The sequence below is a fragment of the Bactrocera dorsalis genome, unplaced genomic scaffold, assembly GCF_023373825.1.
Source record: "Bactrocera dorsalis isolate Fly_Bdor unplaced genomic scaffold, ASM2337382v1 BdCtg160, whole genome shotgun sequence".
Classification (NCBI taxonomy): Eukaryota; Metazoa; Arthropoda; class Insecta; order Diptera; family Tephritidae; genus Bactrocera; species Bactrocera dorsalis.
Genome location: NW_026038211.1, coordinates 1 through 22,746, shown reverse-complemented (window position 1 = coordinate 22,746; position 22,746 = coordinate 1). Strand labels below are relative to the sequence as shown.

Here is a 22,746-nt window from a genome sequence, read left to right as displayed (position 1 = left end):
GCTCGAAAGGTTTCAATTTTAAAATTTTTATTATTTTTCTTTGGTTCACTGCTTACAAATTAAGTTTATATCTGTGTGTAAATACAATAAATCTACAAAGATATGTGTGTCCACAAGAATACGTAGAAACGATTGATTATGATAACCCTAGTTTGATTAGCTAAGCTCCAGCTCGTTGCATCACCTAAGTTCTGGGACGTTAACCGAAACGCCACTTGTGCGATCATTCAATACTAAATCTAATCGGAGTAACAATAAGGTCTAGAAATAAGTGTGTATCGTAACTGCTTAACTTTTAAAAATATATTGCGGTCCGCATCACAAAAACAATGGTTTCAATTATTGATCGAGAGACTTAACAATAGTTGGATGGGCACGTTGGGTAGTACACTTTGAACATCTGTACTTATTTAATTTTATTTCAATTTCTTATACTAAAGTTTATTATATTTAATAATCCCGCTTAGTCTAAATTGTTTACTTTTAAATACTGGTGTGAAACTAACTTTGGGTTGTAATCTAATATTTTCGCAATCCCATATATACATATGTCACTATATGATTCCCGAAGTTCTATTGTTGGGTTCCTTGGGTGGCCTTAAACTAACTTTGTAAATAAATTATATTGCCGCTCGACTATATGCGAATATACAAATAGCGTGTGTGTTTAACTTAATCAAGGGTTATGTGTGGATTGGTATATGTGAAACCCAAGAACGGCTTCTGGTCCATTGAATGCAGAATATCCTTTTCGATGGGGGTCAAGCGCACACGCTCCTTTGTGAAAACTCGATCAAAGTATTGAGTATCCAATGGATGTTTCTAGAACGATAAAATGTCCGTTAATATATGAAACGACATGATATACACAATCGAATTCTCACCACAAGGGGTTTGAAAGGTGGTGGTAATTGTCGTTTCTCTAGTAGATCCCAATCGATGGGTCTGAAGAATATGTGCTCGCTTATGTCGCCAGCGGGACTGTATTGAGATCCAATGCGCTTTGTGTAATCCTTTTCAAGCAGCTGCAATAACAGATTTTATAAATATTTTGCTGTGTGACTTTACTAGGTTGAAGACTTACTCCTTTCAAAATACCCGTAGCTTCTGCAGATATGTAAACCGGAAACCAGGGAATCTCATTGCAAATCGACCAAAATAATTCATCCTCATCGCAACCACTGAACGGCGATTGCCCAATCAACATTTCGTAGAGCAAGACACCAAAGGACCACCAATCCACGTTTTGATTGTACTTTTCGCCCTTTTCGTTTAGAAAAATAAGCACATATAGAAATCTTTGTAGTTAATATTGAAAATAATTGTTTTTGTACCTTGATGATTTCGGGCGCCATATAATCAGGTGTACCGCAGAAGCTGTCGGCGGTCTTGTCGAGGTAGATTTGCAATTTGCACATGCCGAAGTCGGCAATGCGTACGTGACCTTCAAAGTCCAATAGTACGTTGTCCAACTTCAGATCTCTACAGCACATAGAAAAGTTATTATTAGATGCAAAACACTTCAGATAATAGCATGAGCCGTACCTATAAATTATTCCTTTTTTGTGCAGGAACTTCAACCCAGATATGATTTCGGCTCCGTAAAAACGTGCACGTTCTTCGGGAAATCGACCACTCTCCTGTATGTGAAACATTAGATCGCCACCATTAAGGTACTCCATTACAAAGAACAAATGGCTCTGGAAAAATGCAACAACATTTAGAACAGGAATTCGCACTTGATGTGGAGCTACATAAATGTTTGATCTCCTAGTCAAGTAGTGGTAGTCGCTTCATAGCATTTAAAATTGGTCGGATAAATCAACACTTCTATAATATTAACCTGCGGTTTACTTTATTGGCACGAACTAAAGCGCCAAATTTTTAATTTTGAAATGCTTGGAGATTTATATAGAACGTATTAAGTGTGGCTATGGGTTGAATTTGGAGCTGATTTCAAAAGAGTTTGGCATAAAATGAATTGAGTCGAATATGACACAAGTATTTTTTTATAAAGCTGAATTTTCCTAACTGATGCAGTTTTATCACGTAGCGGCAACTTCATGGCTACAAAACCATTACGACACCTTACGATGCTCGATCAATCGTGAAATGTGGCTGCGATAAGTGTGGCAGTTTCTCCTCCGCGATGCACGCAATTAATGCCGACATTCACTTTAATCAAATGCCCTGATCCACATTTGAAAATTGACCATCGGTCGCGCTGTCTGCGACTACGCGTTCATTCGAAATCACCTAGTGATGGTCAAACAATGGGCTAAATTTATCATTTCACCTTTCCTCAATCGTTTAATTGATCTATTTGTGGTGGCTCATTTCGCCATGCAGGCGGGGAGAAGTGGTGAGGCATGCGGCACGCCGGCAGGTGTACGATGTACGCCTAATATAATATCTTGTCCACGTCGCGCCGCAGCTACAAAAAATCGAAATTTCGACTGCATCAGGGTTGATGAGAAATACGAAAATGACATCAAGCACAGCAGCATAATAATCTACGAACATTTGTAAGTGTGCACCAAGCACCTGCAGATGAAAACTGATTTTTGGAAGACCGCTTGTTACACAGGGCAGAACATTAACATAGACATCTACCGTTAGCCCCTCTTATGCCCGCCTAAAGCCTCAATATGCTGCTGCACACAACGGAATACACCAAAAATCTAACATTCTAAGAATAGATAATTGCTCGATGCCAAAGTAAAATGTATGTACTTGTATATATACATATATGTAAATCGAAATGTAAAAAAAAAGTATTTGTATGTGAATCGTGAAAATTAAATTGATTCAGGAACACTCTAAAACATGTGCAATTGAAAAACAAATAAAAATAGATTTGAGGATATCTGTACTATACTTATATATAGTATGTGCAGGAATATGTGGTAGGTATGTGTCAAAACCGCAAATGAATATCGTGAATTTCAATTAAAATAATAAAAATAATAAAAATCGAAAACCTTCATGGTGTTCAATTCTTTTCGTCTACACGATTGCTTCCTATTTACCTCCGTTTGAAATGTGCAAAACAGGTGACACAGATACGGATGTTTGGTGCCCAATGCCAGCACTTTGCGTTCGATTAAGGTTGAATCGACATCGTCATCCTCGAGAACGACATCTTTCTTCAAACACTTGACGGCGTAGTAGTAAGTGGTGTCGCGCAGCTCAGCCAGCAGCACCTGAAATTTACAATGCGAACGAAACGAGGGTTACTTGAGTTTTGTGGAGACATGATTTAGTTGATTACCTTGCCGAAACTGCCTTTGCCCAACACAGCTAGGAAGTGGAAATCATCTACCGAATAGTTTTTGAACCGTGGTATAACGGTAGCTGGCGCCGTGAAACGCCCCGACTTTTGAAATTGGGAATAGGTGTACGACGTTTCTGCAAATAAACTCCAGCGGTCAATAGAATCAAGAAATATCTGGATCTTCTGCGATGCCTTATTAGAGAGCATCGATAGTGACTTCCGTTGAATAAATTAGGGAGGAGCACATGACAATTCCAATGTCTGCGCTTTAGTGGTTACTTCGATGGCAAAGTATTAGTTTAATTAGCTTTATCTGGTACCTATGCACATAAATATGTTACGTACATACATTGCTTATCTACATTAAATTCATATTAAAACTTGGGTGAATAGGAATAAACCTGCTTTAACTCAAGATACGACCGGTGAAACGTAACTAATAAGACACTTCTCACACAGATAGTAAACAACAACACATTCTCTCAGTGTCGTAGGCATAATTTTAGTTTGCAGTCCTCGGATTTAAATACAGTACAGTAATAGTACACACTTTTGTACAGGTGAATGTGCACATATATTCACAAAATTTAAGGTTCATGCTAACCCAATAGGAATGGTGCGCGTTTATCGTCAACAAAAGCAAATTATACATTTGAGTTATTGTAGAAAGCTAATGAAAAGTAACGTTATTTTTTGCATAATTTCAACTAAAATAATTAAATGTTCAACTCGATTCACACGCTGATCTTCTGACTGTTTTCTGTTCGACTAACAAAACGATATTATTGGTAGTCGAAAAAGTCTTTTCGCATTTCTAATCAAACTTCAACTTATTTTTTATATTTATATTAACAAATAAATAAACAAATATTTTAAATATTCAAAATATATCGAATTTCTTCATTATTTTCATTTACTTTTGAACAAAATAATTTTTTGCATAAGCTTAAAATCTCACTTTAACCAAAAATACGAAACGACTTTTCGACAAACCAATATATTGTATTAATATATGTATGTATGTACATCAAAGTGATATTATATTTTGTACATATAAAGCCTGGCAATCGCTTTTGCGCTAGTCTTTAATTTATTAGTAAGTGTATAGGTGAGGTTAGTGCAGGACGAATGTCCAAGGGCTTACACGGACACATAGCATACCATCTTGTTCCTCGTTGGACTCGATCGTATATGCTGGATTTGAACTCGGTGGAGTAGTTGAGGATTCTCGGGCTTCACGTGCGCCTACACATTAGATGAATGGGAAATACACTTATGTACATATGTATATATTTATGTATATAAAGACAAATGTTTGCCAAAAATGCTAAACACAAAATGAAAACAATAACCTCAACGCACCTCATTCGATATACATATGTATGTATGCAGGTATATGGAATTAGTCAAGGACTCTGCTGTATGCCTTCTCTGTGGAGAGAATAGTGCATACTTAAATATACAAGTAAGTGGTTACTATATATTTTGAACCTTGGAAATAAATGGGATAAAAATTCACTGCCCGACCTCTCAATTGTGAGTATTCGTCAAAAATTATATGATAAATTATCGGTCTTGACCACCTGTCAGGCTGTCAATCACTGGCATGTTAGTCAGCCAGTCGGCAGTCGCCGAACCACTGAGGTTACTTTTTGCAAACTGAACTAAAAATAGATAGTTTCCCTTAAAAATAGGTGTATGAATAAATTTGGGGCATCTAGTTAAACTCGATGCGTAATTGAAGTGTTTGCTTTGCTTTTCTAGAGATGAGGGATTGAATCTCTCGGGGTTCGCTTCGCTCGTAGCCCTGAGAGAGTATTAAGGGTGCGAGTTGACTTGACATACGGAAATCAATTACTTATGAAATGGCTTTAGTATTATTTTATTATGAAGCGTATCCATTACAGAGCTATTGCAAGGAATTATAACAAAATACAAACAGTAGAAAGTAATTGAAGTAGAGTTATAAATATTTGCAAAGTACTATTTCAACATTGTAACGGTGCTCTTAATAAGCAATGCAAAATAATACACATGTCTGTATGTAATTTGCGTAAAATTCAAACGTATATGATGTTGTGTGTAAATACATGTGTAAGATCATAGAAGTGCGTTACAAGAATGTACAAGTGTGCCAAGAATCTGAACGCGGCCGGGAGAATACCGTCTCGGTATCGCCGCGTTTGTATATGTGCAACACTGCCACTGGTGCCATAAAACGGCGATAAATAACAACAATATTTTTTTAAGTATTTGGGACACTGCACGTAGAAAATCTTCCCACACAAATTATTTTGGGCGCCTAACAATATATGGACGGCGCAATCACCTGACCTGCATGGCCTCAAGCCAATAATGTATCGAACCGTTTGCTGAATATTTGTGTATATGAATGCATTTTCAATACATTTATGTTTACATATGTGTGTGTGTGTTTGTATGATTGTTTTGCTGAGTCTAAACAACTCGAAGAAACATGCTCAAAATATGAAGAAAATAGCAAAGACAAACAAATATTTAAGATGATTTCTAATAAATAGAAATTCGAGCTATCGGTAATAAGATTACTAAATGTGGCTATTCAGCCTCGATATGCATACTCATACGTTTACTATATTACTAGCTTCTATACTTTGAGGTCTTCAGGCGTATGGTAGGCTATAACTGAAAACCGACGCATTGAGAAGTGGCATATCAGTATTCAAGCTTAAGAAAATTGTAAAACATCAAGTTCAAGTTCTCAAACATCGTGGCTTTATACCTTAGTAGTAGCCTTGGGATTCATTGATATAAATACCCCTAACATATTAGCCATAGGTTCCTAACTGATGGTTCGCTTGTTCTCTAGGTGTTTTTAGCATTAATGGATATAAATCATATAAAATATTCTTTGCACGAAATTCGTTTCGGAGAGCGATTACCTCGCTTCACGCAAGCCAAAGCCTCGACGATCAGTTTCTGGTTGACACCGCATAAGTTGGCCATTAAGTGCTGGCATTTCTTGTGGCAGTTAACATCACATTCTGCAATATGTGGATCAGATGATGGATATCATATGCATATGGTTAAAAAGTTCAATGAGTGTCATAATATGTATTTATGTATATAATGCATTAATTTTTTTATATAAAACATTAATTACGAAGCGAAACTTTTGGAACACATGTAAAGTTTTAATTCAAATTGAGTTCTTAATAATTTTATTATCTGATGCAGCTCCCACATACTGCATAGACCTGAAAGTGGATCTAGGTCCTCCAAGTTTATCAAATGTAAGTAGATGATGGTTTTCTAGGTTCATATCCTGACGTACTCGAAAATCTAACGTCAAATCCACTGATATAACACCCTTAAAGGAAATGATTCGTAACCAAATTCAAGAAGTCAATTGAAACCCGATATCATGAAGGCACGAAATCAATCGTCCCTTAGCATGTCTCGAAGAGTTCAGAACTATGTGAGTAAACGTTTGTATGGATGTTCGTATGTATATGTGTTTTATAGACTCAATCTCGAATTGGTCAGCATTCACCGAATTTGACAACAATGAGCTGGTCGAAAATAGGTCCTCAATTTTGCCTAACACCGAATGAGGATTTTATCATAACATTATCTACCTTTTTTAATGAATTATTTGCTATTTTGCTGTTAATATACCTATATGAAATAAATGTTAATCGCATAGGTAAACAAACCGAATAAAATAAAACTAAGAACCAACGCATCAAGTGAAGTATCATACATTTCAGACGGCACACAATGAAGACACAGAGTTAAAATAAGAAAAAAATAAGCCTTGAAAAACATAATCAACCGTTTATAGAGTCCTCTCAATGGACACCAATGCTTCCAAGAATCTAATTCCGAATGACACGCAGGTCACGTCGACGCATGAGAATTGCAATATTCTTTAAATATAAAATTTTCAAAAGTAAGTACATATTTAGCATTTGGGAACGTAATTTATTTTATTGTGAGAACAACATACTCGTAATCAGTATTCAAACACTGCGAGAACTCAAATATTCACATGCACTAGCATTCAAGTATACAGCAATAACGGGAAGGAAAAATGTGTGTGTTGCGGGCAATTCTGGCAACAGATTAACTAAATGTCTCCCATTGACGTCTTCGAATATTTCGGCTGAGCTAAAATAAAAGGTGCTTTCGAAGTCGATTTCTTCAGCATTTCTTATAGATAAATATATGTATGTACCTTTGAGTATTTATGTACAGATTTACTTATATATGTAAACATACATATATTTGCTTTATACTGGTAGAAGGCTTTGCCAATCGATAGTAACCACCATACATTTGAAAACGTTCTTCAGTTGAGTTTGACGTACGAACAAGTATGTGAAAGTGTGCTCGTGGACTTACCAAGCATTTTCTTGGGACTAGATGGCGCAGTGCCGCCTTCAAAACCCGAATCATTGCTGCAGGTACTTAATCGTATAATAGCGGAATTCTCCTTAGACACATTGCTGCTGCCTGTGAGCGCTCCACTGGTATTGGTGCTCAAGTCGTCCTCGTATTCCTCGGACGTAGAGCACTCTTCACTGTCTTCGGTTTCTTCACTTCCCGACCCGGTCTCATCACTGTCACCACTCTCGTCATCGGAATCCTCTTCAGGATACACTGGTTTTTCACGTTTCCATAGTGGACGCGGTGTCGCGACAAGTGGGTAACGCGGTGCCTCTTCTTTCACGTAACACTTGTTTGAGGGATCGATTTTAATTTTCTTTTGTGGATCGAAACGAGCCTGTTCGGCCTGTTTCTCTTTTTTGCGCCGTTGTCGCAGTTTTTTCTTCATACTTGCACTCAAATTTTGATAATCACAACCGTCCGCACTGGAGTAATTGTATGAACTGTCCTCGTCATCGCTATTTTCCGCAGATGACGGTATGTAGTCTTCTAGATCGGCGTCGACGTCTTGTAAACACTGCGCCAAATTCTGTACTGTTGCGAATTTTGATAAATTATTTGGCGCGTGTGCCTTTTGTTGGGGATTCTTCTCGTCGTCGTCGGCATCTTCGTGACTTTTGCGGTGCGCCAACGATTCTGTAGCGACCACTATTGGTGAGACGGTTGCAGCTGTTGGCTTCTCTGGGGATGTGGACGACTGCGTAGACGAGTTGACTGGTAGCTTTGTCGTCGACGATGTAGTTGCAGTAATAGCGATGGCAGCTGTTGTCGCTACTTCGTCTGTGGATGTTATTGTTGTGGGCGATGTTGCTAGCGTGGCTATTGCGGTTGTTGTTTTTGGCGATATTTTTGTTTTGGCCACTTTCTCGTTCACATTTTTGTTTATCGCTATTGTTGCCTTTGCCTTTGCTTTTATGTTTCGTGGTGACGTCTTTTTAGTTTTTGTTGGTGACGTCGTAGTCTTTGGGGGTGCTATCGAAATGAATTGATCGGCATTGATGGGTGTCACCGGCTCACTTCGTGGGGACGCTTTTGATTTGGCAACAGTTGTTGCTATAGTTTTTTCTTTTGTTGCTATTGCTTTAGGGGCAGTTTTTGGCTTCATACCACTAACGGTAGAGGAGGTAGAGGAGGTGGACTCAGTCGATGCAGGTGGTACTGTAGTCGAGATAGCCGACAATGCTTCATTTTGTCCCACCACTTTTATTTCCGGCCTACCGCTTTCGGCAACTGCTGACGTTGTTCTTGGTTCAGTTACTGCGTCGATTGCTTGTGGTTCATTAACTTCTGGCCATAGTTTCTCCTCCTTCAATATGTTATTAGCCGATGTTGTGATTGATTTCGGTGTAGTTGGTATTTGTGTTTGTGCTTTCGTAGTTTTTGTGTCGGTTTGGCTAATGAATAATTTCGCTTTATCTAATTTGATGTTGCTTTCGTTGTCGTTCTTTACTAGTGTCGTAAATTTGTTCGGTTGTTGTGCAGGTGACTTGGCGACTTGCCCAGAATTTATTTTGGTCGCGGCGCTTGTTGCAGTCGTCGCGGCTGTCAGAGAGCTCGTTGTTGGCGTTGTTGCTATATTTTCGGTTTTAAGTTTTTGTTCGATTAAAGATTTTTGTGCAGTTGCCGCTGAGTTTTTAGTAATCGCTTGTTGTTCCGTTTTTCCTAACAAATTCAAGTTCTTTTGGCCTTTGTTAACCTTATCAGACATTGTAGATTCTGTAGATTGAGATCTTCCTACCACGCCTTTGTCGTTTGCTTTTGCCATATCTTGATCTGCTTTCTTTAGAGCTTCGTTTTTCTGTGCTGTTACGGCAGATTTTATTTCTTTTATATTGCTTACGTCTTCCACAGCTTGGGATTCCAAAAGTTCTTCGCATTTTTTCCATTGGCTCTCAAGTTGTCCTTTCTTTCGGTTTGTCATGTATACTGATTCACGATTCCCAATTTCAGACCAAAAATCTATTCCGCTGTCTGACTTTTCAATGGGATTTTTCTTGGCTTCATTTACTATTTTTGGTAAAATCTTTGGTAATTCAATTTTTGAAGGTTTTGTAGTTTCGATCTTTATTTCGTTGGGAAGGACAAGTTCTTTTGTATCTGTGCTTTGATTTTCTGATGAGGAATGCAATGAAGCCGTTGTTCCTGAAATGGTTAATTTAGGTGATTCAAAAGACTGGGTGGTGAAATTCGATTCGTCTTTAGCATCATTTTGAAACTTCGGACTTGCAATTGCCCCTACGTTATCACGTTCGTTATTTGCCCAATACGAGTCTACACTCGAGGGTTCAAATGTGAAAATCTCTGCCGTGCTGGTGAACGTGCCTTTTTTCGTCGGAGACTTTGCATTGGACTGAATTTTTGCTTTTGGACTTGCCTGCATAAATCCTTCAGGCAAAGCGACTGTTTTTGTTTTCATCACCTTTTTAACACTTTTTCTTTTAGGTAATTTAAAGACTTTATGAATTTCGTGATGTTCTTCAACCGATTCAACATTGAAAGTGAACTTAGGTTTAGGGGATGAGTCCTTCCCAGTAGTCGTAGTAGGCAATTCATCTTTCTCTTGAAGTACCGGTAGAAGAGGTGAATTTTCAACTTCAACGACAGCTGTAATTTTGTGCCTAATCTTTTTCCCCTTTTTCGAAGTACGTTTCTTTGTTGATTGACGATGTCCTTCTTCGGTCGTGCTGTCGTGACTATCACGTCTTTCCAGATGAATAAGCTGGAAAGTGCCAGACCCAGACTTCTGTAATTGATTGAGAATTTCTTGTTCTTGCTCTTGAATAAGTGAAGCCCGACGCCTTAGTTCGCCCGCGTTGAGGTCATCGTCAATTTTGTCAGACGAAATATCCTCACATATATCATGAAACGAGGGACATTGTGGTATACTTAAGCGACGGATGCTGTTATTAGTAATATCCAAGTCCACTTCAATTATTACTTCACTAGCAAGCTTGTCTTTTGTTTCATTTTCATCCTTTAATGAAGAAGGCTGACCCTGAAATTTATCGAGATTATCGGACGAGGCTTCCTGTATAAGATAACGCTCGCGAATCAAATCACCTGGCGACTTTTTTGAATTGTTTGTAGGCACTGTGGCCAATTCTTCAGCCAACTTCTGACGCCAAGTAACATGCGTTTCGGTTGGGTGCAACGGCTCTATTGTGGGAAGATCTTTGAACATTTTGGATTTCGGTTCCGGGGAATCATCAGTACCCGAAGATGTGGACTTTGTATTACGGTTGCGGTCTTTACTACGTGAGCGAATTGTGGATAAACGAACTACAGGACGGTCTCTTTTAATAGTGGATGACCTTCCCTTATGCTCTTGATTTTTACCCTCTTCTTTTGCTTCCTCGCTACTCTCTTTCTTATTCTTTTCTTTACTTTTACGCTTAATTTCGTTATCCTGCTTATCATGTTTTTCTTTCTCAAGATCATCTCTGTGGTGCGGATATCGTTTTGAAGATACATCAATATCAGCCGTATTGATGGGTATCGGGCGTGGTGGTACATATTTTGTAGTGGTTGCCGAGGTGGCTGTGTAAGGCGAAATTTTAGGAGATTGTATTCGTGTTAACGGTAAAATGCCTCCGTGTCTGGAACTAATGAGGGGAGAAGTCTCGGTGATGGTTGACAACTTTGGCTGATACCGGGATGCCAGGCTGTGTGTTGAGGTGTAAGTCGGAGACCGCGGCGGCGTCAAAGGCAGTGTATAGCTACCACCAAACGTGCGATTGTAGGTGGAGGAGTACGGGGCGTAAGAACTACTCGAAGAGCTAGCCCCATATAGGCCCGGTGTGTAGTAAGGGGCATAGAGTTGGCTGCTCCCACCGCTATAATAATAGCCCGGATCTGTGTAGAGTGGCATGGTGTATTGTCGAAGGAACTGACTTTCTTCGAATTATTGCACTAAACAACCGTTATGCTTTTGTCGTGTGTTATACTATGAATCTCGTTTGTAAATTATATATTGCTTCTATTTGACACTTTTATTGGGGTATTTGCACACTTTTAAATTTATTTTATTCTGGATTGTTTGCTCTAGTACAAATGGGTTTATTTTTAGCATCACCTCGAGAAACGCGCGACAGAGCTCTCACGTTCGACTGCGACGGCGACTTTCGTCATTTTCCGAAGATGTATGTATGTATTTTGCTTAAAAACCTTACTAAATATTTCAAATATATTACTTGACTTTTTTGTTTTATTCCGTTTCTTTTTGTTTTTGTTATTTAACAAAATATTACTTTCTCTCGATCATGGACTCCTTACGCTGTCACAATCACACACACAAGCACACGTTGTGCGATTAATAAAGTTCTTTGTTCTTTTTTCGAAGGCTTTAAATTATTCTTGCCGGAAGATATGAACATTTATTTTATCCATTATTTTACGGCATTCACGTGTGCCAAATGTGTGCTTTTACCGTTCCTCTGGCGCTGTGACTCACTTTCGCTTTTATAGTTGTGCAATGTGCCGTTTTAATTGCAGATATTTTGGTACAAGACAAAATAACGAGATTTTTATATGTACATACATATGTATGTCCAAATAGTGAGTTTTTGACAGGTGAGGCCAACATACAATCTCATTTGAATCTCTTGTGGCCTGCTGCACTAAAGATCAATTTTTAATAATTTTTTTGTAATATTTTTAGTCTTTTCCCTATTCGTTTATTTTGCGAAAAATGATTATAAATGCGTAATTTGTTAAGAAATTAAAATGTTTCTATACTAAATTATTAAAAAAAAAAAAACATAACCTCGAACCTCCATGAACTCTGTGTATATTTGCGAAAATTCGCAATAACGGGGCTTTCTTCGGAATTTTTGATAAAATATTGATTCCCATTTGCGCTTTTATGAGATTTCTTTTGAATACAAATGTGTTCTTTTCCGAGAACACCGGTGAAGAAAGTAATATTTCAAATTATTTAGAACGTATTTGTTTATTTAAAAAATAAAAATTAAACCAATATTTAGACATATTTTTATAGGTTTTCCGTTTCCCATCTAAGTGCTAGCTAAAAAATGGCGCAAGAGCTTAGGACACTAGTCGATATTGTGGTGAATGACGTAAGAGGTTTTCTACAAATTTCGAGTGATTTCTTCAAGCACTTCAACTGAAAATAATTTTAGAAGCTTCAACTCTTCTGAATTATGCAGCCAAAGGTAGAATGAAGTCTTGAGAAACGCGTACCAAAGTAATTAGTTTTAAGCACAACGCTAGAGGAATGAATAATTACAACACATACACAAAAGCACAAACACACACGGGTATGAATATGGGCTAAGTACAAGTATTTAGTATTACGCGATTATTAGAATTTTCCAATGCTAGAGCGAACCACGAACCGCTTGGCAGGAAGCTGCCACAATAACTGCGCTGGCCGTCGAGGCTTTCCTGGTGCTGGGCCGTTCGTGCTCGAGAGATCGCCTTCGACACACCGACAACGCGGCCGCCAGACGCACTCAGCAACCCAGCTGGCACACACGCCGCGGCGTCAAATGAACGTTCCAAGATGCGAAAATACGCAAATGAATGTTTCTTCGAGCATTTCATTTTGTCTATCGGAACGTGTGTGTGGCTATATGTTTTTTGAACACACACTTATCCACAATACATATGCACAAGCACACATTGGTGCCTGTGAAAATTAGCCTAAGCGCTTTATAAATGCCATACACTCACGGTGCTCTGACGTTACGTGTGCGGCGCGCTAGCGGGAATCACCGGTGTGGTCGATGGCGTGGAGGTGGAGCGGCGGTCCGAACGCGTAGTGGTTGTGGTAAAGCGAGAGAAAAAACGGAAAATATTGTTTACTAATAAGCATTCATGTTCCTCTTTGCTAACTCGTGACTTGTCGTGTCTCGAAGATGAATTTGCAATATGTACATGTTTAAAAAATGCGCCGCTCTCAGCTTCGCTAGAATCTAGAGCCAATGCTTTAGCGGCCTTACTAATATCTCATCTGATATCTCATCTGCCACTGCCAGCAACCTCAAATATTGTTTGGTACCGCAGTAAGCTCGTTATAAGGATTGTAATGCTCGCGTCGCAAATCCGAAAATATGCTGAGAATTCGTTAATAAATTTGCAGTTGGCCGGCTTCTTCAGAAACTATCGCAGCCGTGTAATGTGAACGTCAACGTCACTGTGACGTCTAAGAATATCCAATCGTGTGTTGCATTCGATTTTAGATCACCGGCCGCGCCTCGCTGTTCGCCTCGTCCGTTGACTTGACAGCAATCATGCCAATCTGAACACACCTATACACACATGCGTGCACACACAAACCCATACGTATGTTAAACTTATGCTCGCTCGCAGTGACGTCCGACTTTCTTCGTTGCCGATGGGTGGTTCGGAGATGTGGCGGACTTTTTTTTATAGGTATATACATATGTACATACATTGGCATGGCGATCACGACATCGCCTCATAAATTAACAGAATTTGAAGCAACAGAACTTGCGCGATTAGTTTATTTCTGTGCTAATCCTAGTCGTTTATTTGCAGATCATCGTCGGTGGAAGCGAATTTCTTTTTAGAAGGTGTGTATTGCCATAAGAATGAGTTGTTTGTAACAATACAAGCAACTGATTAGTTCCTTAGTATTTGATTGCTGATGCTGATTAGAATGGGCCATATGGACCTTTTAGAAATTGAGTTGCGAGGATCATGTTATAGCAGGAATTGTAATCTACAAGTCGGCTTTTCCTCTCGAAGTTTTAACGCCACCGATATACGTGTATATAGTGTTTATGAATTAATGCTATTATCTCTTTCGAAAGAATGTCGTTTGTAGATTTGCAGGGTTGGAACAAGGTATTGGTGTGTTCTAACCGTTGAATCTAGCAGGTGCAATATTCTATAAGAGTGTATAGCTGATGGCGCATGCCGATGATATTTATATCATTGGCCTCAAACCCGCGCCTTAGTTCTTCTTTTTCCATACTGGCCTGGTAGTGAACGAGGGCAAGACGAAATATCTCCTGTCATCAAACAAACTGTCGTTACATTCACGACTTGGCTCTAACGTCATTGCTGACAGTCATAATATTGAAGTCGTAGATAATTTTGTCTATCTTGGGACCAGTACCAACAACAATGTCAGCCTCGAAATCCAAAGCAGGATAACTTTTGCCAACAGGTGCTACTTCGGACTGAGTAGGCAACTGAATAAAGTCCTCTCTACACGAACAAATACCAAACTCTATACGTCACTCATTATTCCCGTCCTGCTATATGGAGCAGAGGCATGGACGATATCAACATCTGGTAAGTCGACGTTTCGAGCTTTCTAGAGAAAGGTTCTGCGGAAGATTTATCGGCTTTTAAGACGACATTAACAAAGCTCAGCGTATTAAGAGACCGCGGCTGCGCTGGCTAGGTCATGTTGTCCGAATGGACGAATCATCAGGATGACAAGACGCTGTCTGTCTGTTCGTGTAAGTTGGAACTTGAGTAAAAATTGAGATATCTTGGTATGCGCGTTGCTTTGCAAAAAAAATACGTTTCCGTAGATGAGCGTAATCTGACCACGGCCACGCCCACAAACCCCCATTCTAATAAGTTTAAGGAAATTTTAAAGTTCTTTTGATTCTTTCACTTTTCAGTACAAAACAAGAATCAATTAATATAACGGAATAAAATTTTGCACTTTTATTTTAAGTATGCAAGTTGGGGAACCGGGTTCACTCGTTGTGAGGTAGGCTGTCTGGTTTCTCTCCTCTGCGACACCGCATTCCTCATCGTACCTGCTGTTCTTTGACCTTTTTTGGAAACCAATAGTTACGTTTGCAGCTGTACGTAAGGAGCTTGAAATGCCGTCTCACAGTTCCCTTATACCGAGTTGTTCAGAAAGCAGAAGTACAAGTCGAGCAGAAAAGCGTTTGGCTGTCTGTTGGGATTGCAGCTTCTCGTCATCAAACCTTCCAAGCGTTTTTTGCTACACAAAGGCGAATGCGTGTCATACAACAAGATATTGGTCCGAGTCAATACTAGGACCTCGGAGCGTACGTCCGTCTAAAACTGTAGACGTGTCTTCCGTCTATTATATTCCATGGCACAGATGTATTTTTGCAGGGTGAGGAAGAGATTTGGTTTTGCAAGTATATTCAAAGGACATTTCAAGTGCAATTACGATATTAATTTGGTTTCTCCAGAGAACGTATATAATTGACAGAGAACGTTTATCATAGACAGAGAACGTTCTCTGTAATTGAGAAGGTTCACGACTCAGATATATACGTTCTCTGGTTTCTCTGTTTATCGAAGTTTGTGTCTAGAATAAGACGATTATTTGCACTAGTTGCCGCTAGATGGCGCGTATATCAGAAGCTGACGACCAGAAATTATTTATCAATTGACATTTATTCAATGTTTGTTGCAAAAGTTTCGCTTCCGGAAAATAACTGTACTAAATTGTTTTAATATGTGCAACGATACTCACCTTCGCATTTCAGGCCTTGTATGAAGAAACCGGCCATCAAGGAACCACAGTGATCACAAAAAGTAGGCGACATGAAAGTGTACGGCTTGAAACGGTGCGGCATGTCGATCTTGAAGCGTTCACGCAGCAACTGCATTATAGGAAGAGAAAAATTTTGTTAGGTGAGTACGAAGATGTGTGAGTATCATAAGAGAGTTTCACTTACTATTGTGCTAGCCGAATTAAAGACAGAGCCGGAGCACTTGCTTAGAAGCTTCTCGTGACACTTCTTGTGCACAGCCGTTTGACAAGCTGCAGACGTTACGAATTATATTAGAAGAGTTAATGAATTTGAAATTTGAATTGCTTACTTATACACTGATAACCCTTCTTGCCAAAACCCCATACGAAGAGGTTACAAAATGCACAGAACGTCGGCTGTCGAAAGAATTTCGCCACAAATCTATGGCCATTGTAATCGTGAGTTCTGGGAACAAATTGAGTAAAATTGAAGGCATGAAAGTTCATTTACGGATTGGTAGACTATTATAGTTCATCAAGGAGGTAATGCGATCTTACTTGAGCTGTTTGATGGCGCCGCGCCGATTTGTGATGCTACGTGGCCGCGTTCGCCTGTCTGTACAATCACCGACAGTGCTGTGGTCAATTTCGTGCTCGTAAAATGGAGTATAGGCTTTTTCTTTGGAGTGTTGACGAGGCAGTTCATAGGAATGCGACTTGTGAGTACTAAAATTACTTCGATCACTGTAGTATTCCCGATCTCGGTCTCGGTCTCGATCGCGATCTCTATCTCTGTCTCGGTCTCGGTCTTTATCCCAACCTCTATTCCTCTCCCAATCGTGAACACGTCCATTTCCTCTGGGCGGTGATTGTTTGTAGTGTGTCTGCAAGAAGAGAGTGAATCTTTTTTAAATTTCAATTACAGGTTTTGGGGCTTCGACAAATACTTTACATCCCATTCATGTTGTTGTTGTTGCAGGTTGTGGTGCTTATGTGAAGAGCGCGACTGCACCTTCTGATTGCTGTTGTGGCCACTGGCCTTAGGTTTGCGCACTTGCGCCCGTGTGAACATCATCTCAGAGCCGTTGTTGTTGCCTTTATTGAAGGATCAGTTTCAAATACCGACAGGATAATTTACTTTTTTAAATGCAATGATATGTATTCTTGGTTATGTTTCCAATCATCAATTTGTTCGGCCACATTCCTCAGAGATCTGAAGAACATACAAATAGTACATGCATATGTAAATGTAAATGTATTATAGTCAATTGTTAAAGAGGGAAGTCGTAAATAAACATTCCATTATCGAATGACCAGATATATAATATTTTTGTCATAATTATTTCCTTCAACTTTGGGATGACCTATTCATTGCAAATTTATTACTTTTAAGAATCTTTACAGATAAGTACATATATTGTGTATGTACATGAGTATGTTTTCCCCCAAGTTGAAATCGGGTAACAGTCTGTCTGTCCGCCGTTTGTGCCAGATTTGAGTAAAACTTGAGATATCGTAGATGGGCGTAATCTGACACCTGCCACGTCCGAAAACTTATAAAGTAATTATAAATGAAGATATAAAGCTGAATTTTGGCACAGAGGATCACAGTAGCAAGAAGCATCGGTGGAAACAAAATTTTGAAAAAATGGGAGTGGCTTTGTCCCCTCATAAGTTTATTATACTTGTCTTCTAAACTACTACAATTACAACAACCAAATTTGTCCAGCGCAAATACTATATGACGATACTGTTAAAAAATACAAAAAGCGCAACACCTAGAGCTGGTGTCAGAAGACTTTATTGGAGTCGGTGTGAAAATTGGGTGATAGGCGTGGCACCGCATACTTTTTGGTGAACGCCCATATCTCGGGGCCCGCCCAACCGGTTTCAACTAAATATAGCTCGTGGCATTGTTCTTACATTTATATATCGCAGTGCGAAAATTGGTGAAATCGGACTACAATCACGCCCACTTTCAATAAAGCCCGATTTCACAAGTAATTATTTGATAATTGATTTTTTCGGTATACAAATCAAGCAGCAATTAATATAACGAAATAAAACTGAGCACGAATGATGCCTTTATAGTCTGCTACCTTATGATCAAAAATTATTGAAATCCAACAAAAACGGTTCAAGCCTTTAAATACCGAATAAGTGGACCCCAGTATCTTTAGTAGACTTTTGACTAAAAATATCGGTCAATGAATATGATATACAATAGAAATTCTGAAGAAAACTTTTCCTTATAATAATATCCCTGTGTATCAAAAATGAGTTTAATCGATTCAATACTTTCCTAAGCGCATATATACCTAATATAAAGACATCGGCAATTCTATATGTGAGAGGGGTTCGTATGTGAGGTACTTTATGAAACCCAGGGAAACATTTTTTACTAAGCGGCTTGTTCAACACTACCCCGAACTCTCATATACTACACAGATTATAATGATTTCCGTTTCTAACAAAACTTATGTCGGTAGGTGTATGAGATATATATAGTTTATGCATACATATATAAAATAGGTTGGATTGTTATATTTTCCTGGCTAGTTGCTAGAGTATAAAATGTTCGGTTGCACCCGAATTTAGGTCTGTCTTACTTGTTTTAATTTGTTTAACCTTGTGAACTTAAATGAATAAAAGTAAATTACTCTTACTGAGATGTCATTTTATTATTGTCAATTCAAGGCTGAATAGAAGACAATCCTATCTAGGCAGTGTTTTTGAAACATTTTGACAATGTAGAAGGAGGTTTTTCATATATGTAAAATAAAGGATAAAGGATAACAGATTGCCCCTCGCCAATGCGTTTCTTTGTGCCAAATATTTGCCTTCACTGCATTTAGAGGGGGTGGTGGTCCGATTTCATCCGTTCTCATATGCAACACCTATATAAAGTTTCATCGCCATATCTCAATTTTTACTCAATTTATCGCTTGCACGAACCGGCGGCCATATCGACCGAAATTCAACCAGTCTCGTCATCCTGTTGAACGAACAAAACTAAAAGCCAATAAAACAAGAAGTTTCTCAAAGTACCAGACGATGGACATTTAAACTGTCTGTGGAATCGGGCTGTCGAGCAGTCGGAAACTTGGTTGGTCAATAATTATCGTAAAGGGTACTGCTTCTCAATCGTGATTACAAATAGTTCCGATTAATGCCCGTTTTCACAATTAGTGCAGCGTGTTTTCCTTAGGCGTCTAATTTCCGCTGTTATCTCAAACTGTTTTTGTTGTTATGCTATTTATTTGTTATTGCATCGTGTTTGTTTTGGTGTGATTTTTGCGCGAATTCTAAATCAAAGCAGAAAGCTTTCAATTGTCCGTACAAAATCTTTCTCTCGAATGTGGAAAATTAATGAGTACGCGGAAATGTTTATTGAAATTTCTCATCACTGAACGGTTCAATTCGAAAACAGTTTTCAAATTGTAACATATACACGCCTAGATTTTATATAAGCCTGCAATTAGCAGGCATTTTTAGTAAATTTAAAAATTGATTTATACATATTCGGTATATGCTTATGAATATATATACATATATAGTTCGTCTTGGTATAGTTTTAATGCCACCGATCGCCCGATAAATTATTATGGCAATATTACTCTGCAAAGATGCTTGTTGTTTGAGGAATCACCACCAATTGAAGCAAACAGTCGACACAAGTAGTCTTGTCCTCAATGCCTCAACAGACAATCAGGATAATAGTTTTCTCCTCAACCAATTTGGTTTAAAAAAGTCCATATTGAGGAGTTGCGATCGTTGGAGTGTATTGCGATCGTTGGAGATCGAGCAAGTGTATTGTCGCTGGGTGGGTCGAGGCAAAGAACTGGATTTGTTTTCTGTTAATAAAACAACATTCATTTGTGATAAACTTTGCGGCAGCAGACAGAGCAACAGCTGCCACTGTTCGATTATTTAGCGAATATCAGTGATAAAGGCTCATGGCTGCGACGAAAGATCCAACCGTACACGGGCAACCACCAGCTACACACTCCACAGAAGGTACGCAGACTTTGGAGGCGAGAGTGTACGCGAGAACATAAGACCCACCGTGGCTAATTAGGGAAAACACTCGGGCTTTTATGACTTTACACCTTAATAATATTCCCTCTCTTTTAGTGTCTGCTTCCTGCCTACTTTTACTACTTAAATACCAGACATGTGTGTATGTATGTACACCCAATTATATATATAATTTGTACGAAGTTGAATAAATATTTTGATTTGCACGATTTACTTTGTGAACACATGCACATATTTACATATACATATACATATTTACATGTACATAGGTACATATTCAAATTCATTTGTATCCGCTGTCGTAGGCTTCGACTTGATTGCGGTCCAGTAACAATCTTCACAGTTCACTCACAATTTTTCAACGTTGTTGTTGTTTTTACAAATTAATTGCAAGTTTTGTATTTTTTAACAAATTCACGAAATCTAACAATTTGTTTCTGAACGAATTTCGATATGTGGGAGCAGAAATAATTTCAATTTCATTCAGCTGGCGCTTATCGTTCTCTTTCTCCGTGATTAATTTGGTAGTAGTGGTATTGTTGTTGTTCGTTGGTTTTCAGCACGATATAAGCGAAATTCCTTAAATATTAATTTCCAGATGATATTGCACTCGTGCGTCGGTGGCTAAGCGAAGTAAATATGTATGTATGTATGTATATTGGCCATATGTGGCTGCATGTGGGGGCCCTTGCTGGTATGCGTTCGGTGTGACGTCACCTCGCCTCCGATCATATGTATATGTACATAAGGTAAATGAACACGAGCATTTTGTTTGACTTTAACTGTATATTTTTTTCTATTTTTTATACACACATATAGGTAAGTGGAATCATGAATTATATAGGTGCATGTACCCTTGTCAGCTTCGCTAATTCTTCTCACTATTTCCATAGATCCGTTGTACAAATGTCCTCAGTAAATTATCTTGAAATCGTTTAAAAAGAAATCACTTCACTTTTCAATACCCGATAGGCCTTACGAGACGCGACGCACACGTTTCCATCGGCCGCTGTTGGCCATGACGCGGCGCGTTTCTTTTCCTTTCACTATAAATTCTTTTCTACGTTTGCTTTGGCTTTTTTCTGCCTGGCCAATTACCACTGTAGCAATAAGAGCAACAACGCGCGCTTTTCAGTCTAAAATCGCTGCCCAAGCATAACTTTTTCACGATTTTCCGCTTTCCCACACGTTTAAACAAGAGCACACGAAAATGGTATCTGAATCGGACCGCTCGAATTTTTTGGCTCGCAGTGCGTTGATGCCCCTTTCAATACGTATACTCGTAGAGTGGCTCTCTCTTCTGGGCGATCTTTCGCAAAAAGTCAAAATGCTGAGATCAAATGCGACAATGAGTTTAACGGAGAGTAAGGAGGCTATTAGTCTCTCTTTCATCTTTTACTGCAAATTATACTTGAAAACCAGATACATATATAGTAAAGGAGCTTTCATAAATTTTCCACGACTAGTCAAATGGATAGTATATGGAAATAATGCCGCGATCATTGATACTTTTTAATGATGACAATTTAAAATTTGTTTTCCTGATTGCGCGATCCAGACCTTATTGATAAGCGGCGGTTCACGCAAGGGCAAGGGATGACAATGAGCGACACCAAAAGAGAATTTGCAGATAATGAGCGACGAAAGAGTTCGAGTGTACATCTAGTCTAAGGGAGAAGTTTCGAACTTTTCTAAGCAATATTATTGAAAAGAGTACGTTTTTTAATCATAAATCATATCAATGTCTTCGACTTTCCCTCTTAGTGGCATGTAAAGATTTCAAAGGTCGGCCAAACGTAAATAAGGTGCGACCATCTTGCTCTCGACTATTCTAATAAGAGACCAATCCAGAAACAATCATCTAACGGTGTTGAGTTATCTCCCTCTAATTTGATTCTCTTTTATCACTGAGTGCGCTTAATCAGGAAACTATTCACAGGGGGAACTACTGATTCGCCATTTATTGGCAACTATTTCTCTTGTTTTGTCGTTCAGGTAAATAAAAGTAATGTAATAGACGCTAAGGAAGAAGACGCCAACACAGCACTCTCCGACGCCAGCAAGACTAGTAAATTAGTGAAGCAGACCCCTCACTTCCGTCGGGCGATGGATAGCTGCTCGTCAGTGGCGGACTGCCTTTGCCATTGTTGCTGGGCCTAAGTGTTGATGAGCTGCTGACAGCAGCAACAACCACAACACGCTCCACGAACAAGCGAAGAACAAACGGCACAACAACAAGTGATAAAATATTTAATGAGTGCGTATTTTCGGTGCTCTGGTGATTTCGATGTTTCGGTCGGCTTTATGAAAAATTAATTTCTTAATTTTGGTGTTTTATAAGATTCATTGACTGTGTTGTTTACGCGCATTTTTCATTGGTCTTATTTATTGCTTTGCCTCGCCACCATTACCCTTGTGTTGCGGCATTCCAAACATGCCACCCCGCCTTAACCCAGCCACCTTTTCCGCCCTTTATGCGCTCACGCACTTTTATCTGCGCGAAGATCAAAGATACGCTTTCACTTTTCGTACACACTCATATACGCCTATC

General features: G+C 38.9%; 1 protein-coding gene across 4 annotated transcripts; it reads right to left on the bottom strand.

Moving 5' to 3' along the window:
- Nucleotides 1-5: 5 nt before the first annotated feature.
- LOC105228286 (putative protein kinase C delta type homolog) lies at nt 6-21,409 on the bottom strand. 4 transcript variants are annotated; one of them, XM_011208065.4, is made up of 15 exons: nt 21,050-21,409; nt 17,110-17,370; nt 16,716-17,041; nt 16,508-16,623; nt 16,363-16,448; nt 16,158-16,287; nt 6,196-6,297; nt 4,436-4,519; nt 3,272-3,408; nt 3,030-3,203; nt 1,546-1,700; nt 1,335-1,482; nt 1,085-1,264; nt 885-1,025; nt 6-822 (listed from the first exon to the last, which is right to left on the bottom strand). In XM_011208065.4, exons 2-15 carry the CDS (start codon nt 17,230-17,232, stop codon nt 673-675), a joined length of 2,052 nt encoding a protein of 683 aa, XP_011206367.2. In that variant the 5' UTR covers nt 17,233-17,370; nt 21,050-21,409; the 3' UTR covers nt 6-672. The 4 variants fall into 4 exon arrangements, with proteins under 4 accessions (XP_011206367.2, XP_049317867.1, XP_019846577.2 ...); XM_049461910.1 differs by lacking the exon at nt 21,050-21,409 and adding an exon at nt 19,206-19,221; XM_019991018.3 differs by lacking the exon at nt 21,050-21,409 and having other exon boundaries at nt 17,105-17,131.
- Between the last annotated feature and the right edge of the window lie 1,337 nt (nt 21,410-22,746).